We start from the raw sequence: 9,587 nt of genomic DNA, 5'->3' as shown, positions 1-9,587 counted from the left end.
TCATTCATGTCACTTCTGTATCGAAAGTGCAGCATCAGCCAACTGCAAATTCAGCAGGTTTGATTAAGTGCAAGCCAATAATGCGTGGTGGGTGTCGCGTCCCCCCCCCGTCCCCCCCAAAAAATAAAAATAAAATAAGAACATTTAGAGCCACTGTCAGATTAGGGCACACAGAAGGTCTTGATTTAAACACAACATGGCTTAAAAGCTTTAACTCTCCTTTGACGTCGACTAATCGACGTTGTTTACTGTGGGTTCAAAGAAGTGTTGAAGGGGGGCTCAGGAAACACATGTTTTTCTTAGCAAAGAAAGTGTGACACAAAGGAAGGGGGCTTATGATAGCAACAACTTCCGAATGCTGGCATCAGCAGGAAGAGGTGCACCCACTCTCAACAGGCTGTATTGTTCTAGAAAAACAATGGTTGACAGCTGCTTCATGGCTTGATGCCACTTTTTTCATGGCACACTGTGATACTGCCGCTGGAACCTCTAATGTATGAAGGATACCAGTTATATGCTATATTTTCCATAGCCCATATGGAAAATATAGTCCATATTCAGCCCTAACAGCCAATGGGAGATAGAGAAGTAGAACTCATGAATGAAAGAAACTTTCTGAAAAAACTTAGGATTTTGTCTCCAAGCCCCTTTTCGCTCTGTCTCTTTATTCAAGTGAAGATGAAGCACTCAGCTCTATCTGCCCACAGATGCTGACGCTGAGTTTGTCCTCCATTCGTAATTGCCTATGGCATAAGGAGAATCCACAGTCATTGGCAGAATCACCATTGGCAGAATCACCAGAGTTTGCGTCAATTCACATATTTTTCTACGTTATTGTGCTGTGAAAAAACAGATTTGTGTTTGGTCTGCTACACAACATTAGGTCCAGATGTCAGTTGTGAAACTAGCGATGGCAGTGTTTTCTAAGCATCACAAGCTTTAGTGACGCATCGCTCCTTGTGCCATAGTTTAATTTAATCATTGTTTGTACAAAAAATTTCTTTTTGAAGGGAAAATAAGGACAGTAAGGAAAATCATCCTGTTTGCAGACTTCTAGCTGCAGGCCAGTTGCTTTTGTGGGATCTGATTTAATACACTGCAGTGTATGTGTGGACATGTTTAACCTGAACAGTGAGACAAACTGATGCATGTCTTCCTCAATGGGTATCTTATCTCTTTGGCATCTGTTGGATGTGTTTAATCAGCTCCTTGAATGTGGATATCTAAAACACTTGAATTACTGTGACTTTCAGCTTTGAAGGCACTGCACATCTGCTTTTCTGTGTGACATTATTATAATTTTTTGGAACCTGTCAGTCCTCGTTTGTACGTGTGTGTGTTTGATTTTTTTCTGGACCTCTGAGTCAGAGATGGACTGAGTCATTACATCTAAAGCCTGTTTTAAATTCATCTGATTTGGAACTGTTTGTTCTGACTTGGAGTTTAAATGGAGACATTTAATTCAGTTTGGATACCTGGAAATTATCCAGTTTGGACAGAAATGGAAACTTCTGCAGGTTGCAGACAGGCTCAAGCACCTCCAATAAAGCTGTCTCTGTTGTTAACAATTAAAGCCTTTTTACGAGGCCAAATTTTAAGCGGCGAACTAAACCCATTCTCTGTTTTTTCCAGTAAAAAAACTGATTTATTCTTTGCTTCCAGAATGCTCCTCCTGCGACACATTTCTCGGTCCTCTCACCCTGAGCAGCCTGGAGTTATAAGACGAAGCAAAGATTGCATCAGGAATGCTGGCAGTTTAATGCTGTTCTCCAGGCTGCGCAGAAAGGGGGTGGGGTGCCTGGCTGGAACTGGGAGGAGAAGAAAAGAGGGGAGGGGGGATTTGGGAATATTCTTTGTCCTCGCCCAGCAGTTCGACACACAACTGGAGAAACGACGCGAGCTCCTCGTTGGAAAAGAAGAAAAACCTGGATGGCTTGATATGAAGAGCGGGAGGACTTTGATTTAAAAGAGAAACCCTGCGTAAGACCACGACTTTAATGAAAAGGAGGACCTGGAATCATAACTGAAGGTAAAACACCTCACAGACAAAGCGCGGCGGGGACGCGGGAGCATCTTCTCTTAGCTTTGGCTAACAAATAAGAGCTTTAACTAGACTTTTATCTTCAACTTCTTGGGCCTGTCCGCCGGTGGCTGTGATTGTAAAGCGTCGGAGGTCACTGCAGCGTTTTTAATAAGCCGTGCGTTACAGCACAAATCCGTTAAACGAGAGTTTACGCGCACAGTGTGAAAGCAGGGAGCGCTAATTAAAGAGAGAAACGGGGAATCTTACGGCACATTAAGGCAAAGATATCTAATTAGCAGCATGTGCAGTTACAGCTGCGTTGGCACGCGGACTATTTATCTCGTTTTAACGGGACTTTTATCTGCATCCACTTTGTGATTGGACGGTCAGGAACCGTCTGGTTTTTTTCCTCCCTGGAATCTGCCCACACACGCTTATGTGGGATATTAGCTGCAATATCGATACTTTCTTAACGGTTTTCAGGATTTATATAAACAATGTCGCCCACCGGTTTGCTTTGATAACAGTCGGTAACGTTAACGGAGCACGCGGGGCACCGCGCTGACGACGTGTCCAGTCGTTGGCCACGAGGAGGAATTTTATTCCCTGCAAATGGATTAGCTTCCTTAAAATTCCATATCGGAATTCGTTGAATTTGGGTTTTTAAATGATTTTTCTTGTTTTCTTGTCATTACTCTTCCTCAGTTTTACTAATTAAGTAGGTTTTATGATGTGACTCACTGTGCTGTGATGGGCGGATGGTTTGGGATGTCTTTTTTTCCCCCAAGCCCGGTTCTATCGTTAAACTTAACCGGAAGTCACTCCTTACTCAGGTCTGCTCGGTCCCTGCTTACTTGTCGGTCTCCCCCCCTCGCTTCAGGACAGGGGCTTCTATGCTTAAGCGCATTGGGGTACCGGAAGGTTAACTGGAGCGAGCCTCCCAGATGTGGCACAAAACCCTCTCTGTTCAGCAGCAGTGTTGAATCTCCACTGGGTGAAAGCAGCCTGTTTTCTGTCAAATACCACACAGACAGGCCCGGGCTGGCTCTGCAGACAAGGCTGAAACTCATTTGTCTTTTGACGGATGAGTGGGGAGCATCTAGGGAGTCTCTGCAAAATCTTAATTGTTAATACTGATGTTCGTATCACCCCCTCTAGTATATGTAAGGTTCAAGCTATATAAAATGTGGTCATTGAAAGCAGATGGATTTTACATTACATTACTGTTTCTTGGATAGGTGGGTAGGCCCATGAGAGGTTTCAGAGTCAGCACAGCTGAAGGAGACTGAAAGCAGCGTAGAAACGCTACAAAAACTCATCAAAATTTGGATGAACACTTCCGCTGCCGTGACTTCAGGTCCCTTGTTTTGTTATGTGCAGTGTACCAGCATTGATGAGTGGAAGTGATAAGCTCGATTCCAAAAATTGTTTTTGATGGAGTCTGTTATTCATCCCAATCCCTGCTCGGAATTTGATCCAGCGAGGTCCTGCATTTCTGTTAGGCAATCTTTGTTATGTAAAAGTTGATAAATTGTTGAGTAACTTAGCAGTTCGCACGTGATGGACTAGTGAATAGTGGTGCTGAGAAGGAGCTGTAAAACTAAAAATAAGGATATGAGCAACAGGTCCATCTACATACCATTCTTTGATTCCAGTGCTCAATTATCGAGAGCAGCTGAGAGTTACATAATTCAGCTCTTTCTACTTCCAGCTTTTCGCTTTAGGCTTGCTTGTGAGGGAGCACTCAGACTTGAACAAAATGTCAGTTCTTACTAACTATTAACCTACATTTCAAGCAGCTGAGGATCATCTTGACCTTTAGTCCTTCTGGCTTTGCATTAACAAAACTACAGTATAGCTCAGTTTAGATGGAGGGTAAAGGTAGTTCTCACAAATATTTAGTATGTGTTATCTCCATGGAAACCCAACAGTTGCGATACCACACTTTTGTGTTGCTGCATCTCTTTGCATGTAGAAATGAAATGGCTGCATACAGCAACAACATAAACCACAGATGAGATACTGAGAGGGGAGCAGTGACTAAACGCAGGAAGATAATTGTTTGATTTAGTAGTTAATGTTTCAGACTGAATCGTCAAACTTGCTGATCATTTATCTGATTGTCATTACCCAGTTGTTCCTGCACAATGCAAAGTGTTCTTTATCTAGGGAAGTTGTTGTGTTGTTTTGTTTTTTGTCCTTGCCAACCCTGCGTCAAACATGAGTACCACTCACACTGGAGAGTTGCCCAGTATAACAAACCACTTATTGAGCTGGAGTGCTGAGGAGAGTAATCTTTAGAAGGCTTTTCAGTGGTAGTTGGTGTTGGAATCGTTCGGGTCACTTTTCCCTTATTTGATCTAGTTGGTCTTTTCATGCATGCAGTTTTTCTTAGCCACACAGCATATTATCAGCTAAAAGGCTTGTTGCAGGTGTGCATGTATACTTTTAATCAGCAGTTATGAATGAACGTTTAAATGATGTTAAACGTGATTTCTCCCTCACTGCTAAAAACATGGGGGTAGATGGAAAAGTATCATGATCCAAGCTATGAATAAATCCTACAAATGTGCTGGGTGAATAATTTGAGGCTTTCATGTCCAGCGTTTCTTTTCACGGCATAACTGCGTTACTCGTTGGCACAGTCTCACGAAACCTCAAGCTAAGGAAGTTCTTTCACACAGACGACATGACCAATGAGCTGATCTGACTGAAAAACTGAGCAGTTTGTCAGCTGAGAGTAGTTTCCACACAGACTTCCAATACAACCATCTTTTTAAAACTATAGAGAGCGCCCCCTTTTGGGCATTTGAAAGAATGCCGATTTGAGGTACTTGCAGTTGGCTTCAACTTTTAAACTCTAAAGATATGTTTGGATGTTATATAAACTCTGTGGTATGATGTGGTGAATATGTTCTTTTTTTGGTTTGTTTGTTTTTTGTAACCATAATATATAAGTTATTCAAAACTTCATGCTTTTATATTCACAGTAGGGATGGGAGGATGGAAATCCAGAATCTGTTCCATCAAGCTCATGGGTTGCTTTTTTCATTCCAGCTGTGTTTCTCTGCTCACATCTATGTCCTGGCAGTGGAGACTTGGATATAAATTAGTTGCACTGAGCAGGAAATCAATTTAAAAAAAAAGTATAAATAGAGTGCATGGTGATGTCAGGATCAGTAGAGTCCATTCCTTTGTGCTGATGTTGCCGTAGGGTGCTAGCTGTTCTTTGTCAAGAATAAAAAGCACAAAACTAACAATGATGACACAGTGTTAAAAGTCATTTCCCATTTCTTTAGTCGAGTTGATGAAAAAGGTCACAGATAAAAGTTCAACAGACAAGAAATAGTGTTTGTGCAACAACAGAGTGCTTCCCACATGGCTGTTAGCTAAAAACTTGGCATACGTTGGGCTTCAGCTTAAAAAAAATTGAGAAAACTGGTCAAAGGGAAGACAAAAGGGCAAAAAAACAGGTGATTAACAGTATTTGTAAGTTATGACCTTGAGAAATAGGAAAAATCCAGCGAAGAGGGATCAGTTGATCCATCTGCTGCGCACGGATTCGTCATCAGAAATGTCTCAGAGTTCAGGTTGTGTTGAAGAATAAAGGTGGTCACAACAACAATTGACTTTTGATCTCACTATTAACATAGATAACAAAACATTATATTTAATATATAGTGTATATACATTACATGATAACAACTAAAGAAATGAGGGCTGACTTGAGGTTTTCGCACAGCGCTACTTTTTATTTTATGATTCATATAGTTGAATAAAGGCTTTTCAGTCTTTATGACCGATACATGAACAGAGTCGTTTCAAGGCAGAGGCAAAAAGCAGCATAAGAGTTTGAATAGAAACTTGTACCTTATGTAGCTGGTTGAAGTGCAGCAGCTTGGTTTATAGTTCTGGATAATTACACAGCTGAAGTTATGAGGTGTGAAACCACTCACGCTCTTCATTACTACCTTGTTGTCAGATTACTAAAATTCAGTTAAGAACAACCACACGTGGCTCTGAATTAGTTTGTAACTTCTTAAACTTCTGTGAATGTCACTGAACTCTGTAATAGATGAAGACAGCTTTCAGTGTCTTTGCACAGCAGTGTCGTAACATGGAAATGTGGTGCTTGACTGAAATTTTGCTTGCTGAAGTTTCCTCACACTAACACGTGCATGCTTCTTTTTTTTTTTAATGTCTGACCTCGGGGCTTTTTTTTCTTTCTTTTTTTGCTGTGATAAACACCGTGTACCATGTCTGCTGGTTAGACTGTCTGCACATAGCAGTCTGCCTGTGGTTACATGATTTTGATTGCATCTATTCAGACAATATCAGATCCTTGCCTGAGCATGCCTGCAGATTTTACTCCATGGCTGTAATGGGTACTACTGTGAGGGTGGCATAATAGCACCACCTTGTGTTGCATAAACATGATACACCTACAGTGTATTTAAATGTTAAGTACTACTGTATTTCTTTTTTTGGTCATATTTTAGTGACCCATATTCCTTCACGCGCTTTCTGTTGGGCCAGCTTCTTGGTAAAGACATCCAGAAATTAACTTTGATATATGCTTTTTTTTTTTTTCTTCTCTTACACAGACATAGCTGTGTTCCTGTTCCAAAGACAAAATGAGTTGGAGCTTCCTCACACGCCTTTTGGATGAGATTTCCAATCACTCCACCTTTGTGGGCAAGATCTGGCTCACCCTCCTCATTGTTTTTCGGATTGTGCTGACGGTTGTTGGAGGAGAGTCGATCTACTACGATGAACAGAGTAAATTTGTGTGTAACACGCAGCAACCTGGTTGCGAGAACGTATGCTATGACGCCTTTGCGCCATTATCGCACATTCGCTTCTGGGTGTTTCAGGTGATTATGATCACCACTCCCACCATCATGTACCTTGGGTTTGCTATGCACAAGATTGCTCGCATGGATGACGATGACTACAGGCCCCAGGGCAGGAAGAGGATGCCTATAGTGAGCCGTGGTGCTAACAGGGACTATGAGGAAGCGGAGGACAATGGGGAGGAGGATCCCATGATCATTGAAGAAATTGAGCCAGAAAAGGAAAAGGAGGTTGCGGAGAAGCCCAAGAAAAAGCACGACGGGCGCCGTCGCATCAAGAGAGATGGCCTGATGAAGGTCTACGTGTTCCAGCTGTTATCACGTGCCATCTTTGAGACCTCCTTCCTGTTTGGACAGTACATCCTTTATGGTCTGGAAGTGGCACCGTCGTACGTATGCACACGTTCCCCTTGCCCGCACACAGTGGATTGCTTCGTGTCACGCCCAACAGAGAAAACTATCTTCCTGCTTATAATGTATGCCGTCAGCGCCTTGTGTCTCCTCTTTACCCTGTTGGAGATCCTGCACCTTGGCATCAGTGGTATCCGTGACTGCTTTTGCACGCCACGGCCCCGGCACCCCACCCCACGACACTCAGCTCTGGCCAGCCAGAGGTCCTCCATCTGCCGCCAGCCCTCTGCGCCTCCAGGCTATCACACTGCTTTGAAGAAGGATCCATCTGGAAAACTGGGATTTCGAGATAACCTGGGAGACTCAGGTCGCGAGTCTTTCGGGGACGAGGCATCGTCTCGGGAGCTGGAGAGGCTGCGCAGGCACCTAAAACTGGCCCAGCAGCATCTGGATATGGCATACCAGAACGAGGAGAGCAGCCCGTCACGCAGCAGCAGCCCCGAATCTAACGGCACTGCAGTGGAGCAGAACAGGCTAAACTTTGCCCAGGAAAAGCAGAGCAGTACCTGTGACAAAGGTGAGGCTTCCATCTTTGTCTCTTGATAACCACAGTTTTTTTTTGTTTTTTTGTTTTTTTCTGGCTGTTTTTGAAACTCATTGCTTAACAACCCTGATGATCTGTCTGCAGGTCTTCGTGCATAGATTCTCATCAGCTGGGCAGTTAACATGAGGAGCAGTGAGAGGACACAAGGGATTTGAACCAAGGGGAGTCTGTATGTGTGAGTGGGATGTTGTGAAATTGCTTGAGGTGGATGAAGTCAGCCCAAGCCTTCCAGTGTTATGGCCGACTGTGGTCGAGCATCGGTTCAAATTGCAAGAACGGTCGTCTCAACCCAGCAATACTCGAGACACAAGCCGGTCTGAAGATCCAAAGTGCTTACAAACTGCCATAGTGCAACAAGAACAGTTAAGGTTACCATGTGCTTCTCCCTCAGGGCAGCTATTTTTTTTTTTTTTATAAATATAATTAACTTTAAGTCTTAGAGCTATTAGTCATTTTTATGAGTTTGTCCTCCATTGGATGTTCAGTGATTGCATCTAAAGTTTGCATTAGATTAAAACTGGAAAACTTAATGGGATTTTTCTAAGGCCAAGCCAGATGTGCAAAAAAAGATGTTGAAACTGTAAGAATTTTGTGTTTTGTGCAGAAGTGAGAGTGCTTTTACATGCAAACAAAGGGTTAATGGACACGGCACCACTCATAAAGAAAAGGTACTGGAGTTATTGTCATGCTGATGAAGACTTTGAGGTGTAACATTTCATACAAAGGTTTTCCTCAAGTGTGTCAAAGGATTTGTTTTTTGTGATTTTGATGATGTTGCACCAGTCAACATTCCCAAGTCTGGTGCCTGACTGGTGACTGGAACACACTTGGGATGCCTTTGTCCAAAGGAATAGACAAACCTGGGTAATGCTTGAAAACCATTTAACTCTTGATAATGACTTGTATTGTTTTAAACATTTAATACTGTATTTTTGTATTAGTTGTAAGTGTTGTTGTCTTGACTCTTGTCACTGTGGCCAACACGTTTGGGATTATTTTGTTTTTTTTCCCTGTTTTTCAAAGAGTATTTGCTACTGTCTTAGCTCCCTGATGCCAGATTTTGTTGGACTGGTGTATTCTGTTTGGTACAGTTGAGATAATATTGCAACACTTTTCTCTTTAATATTTAAATAATTTTGTTTTCTTATTTTATTAGGTACACATCATGTATGACCACAAGAAATGTTAACTTTTGTTTATTTTTTCCTTTTGGTTAAAGTGGGGATAAAACTGTATCTGTTTGATATCTGAAAGTGCTGATTGCTGGATGAGTGTTTTCACTGTTCCAGGATCTGTAATCAAATCAATGTGAATTTAATGCCTTGAACGCGCTCTGACGAGATGCCATCTTTTTCTATTCTGAATAATACCCACAGTGCCAATTCATATTTTCATCTCAAGTTATTTTTGAACAATGCTTTTTGTACTTTTTATACTTTTTGTATTGATAGAACTTTGTGGTTAGTTTTAAAATAAAAATCCAGCAAATTCAGATTTTTGGTCCTAGTTTTCCTTTGTTTACAAATATTGTTTTAGACAACATTGGACAATAATGTCTATGTTACCTTTACTGGTATGCTCTCTCACAGTGTGTTCCAGTTAAATAGACCCATCTTTGTATGTATTGAAAAAGGCCACAAGTAGAGCTGGGCGATAGAACGATAACGATATCTATCGCGATATAACTTTTACTCGATAGAGAAATTAAGCTATCGCGATAGACCTCGCCGCTCTTGTCCTCTTAAAAAAAAAAAAA

The 9,587-nt window shown here is 41.9% G+C and overlaps 1 protein-coding gene across 1 annotated transcript; it reads left to right on the top strand.

Moving 5' to 3' along the window:
• The first annotated feature begins 1,840 nt into the window (after positions 1 to 1,840).
• gjc4b (gap junction protein gamma 4b) lies at positions 1,841 to 9,323 on the top strand. Its single transcript, XM_005751126.2, has 3 exons — positions 1,841 to 2,029; positions 6,628 to 7,804; positions 7,916 to 9,323. The coding sequence occupies exons 2-3, from the start codon at positions 6,658 to 6,660 to the stop codon at positions 7,927 to 7,929; spliced, it is 1,161 nt and encodes a 386-aa protein (XP_005751183.1). The 5' UTR covers positions 1,841 to 2,029; positions 6,628 to 6,657; the 3' UTR covers positions 7,930 to 9,323.
• The last annotated feature ends 264 nt before the right edge of the window (positions 9,324 to 9,587 follow it).

The sequence above is a fragment of the Pundamilia nyererei genome, unplaced genomic scaffold, assembly GCF_000239375.1.
Source record: "Pundamilia nyererei isolate P.nyererei 1_Seehausen unplaced genomic scaffold, PunNye1.0 scaffold00300, whole genome shotgun sequence".
Classification (NCBI taxonomy): Eukaryota; Metazoa; Chordata; class Actinopteri; order Cichliformes; family Cichlidae; genus Pundamilia; species Pundamilia nyererei.
The sequence above is the reverse complement of the archived record's forward strand: the minus strand, read 5'-3'. Positions and strand labels throughout refer to the sequence as shown.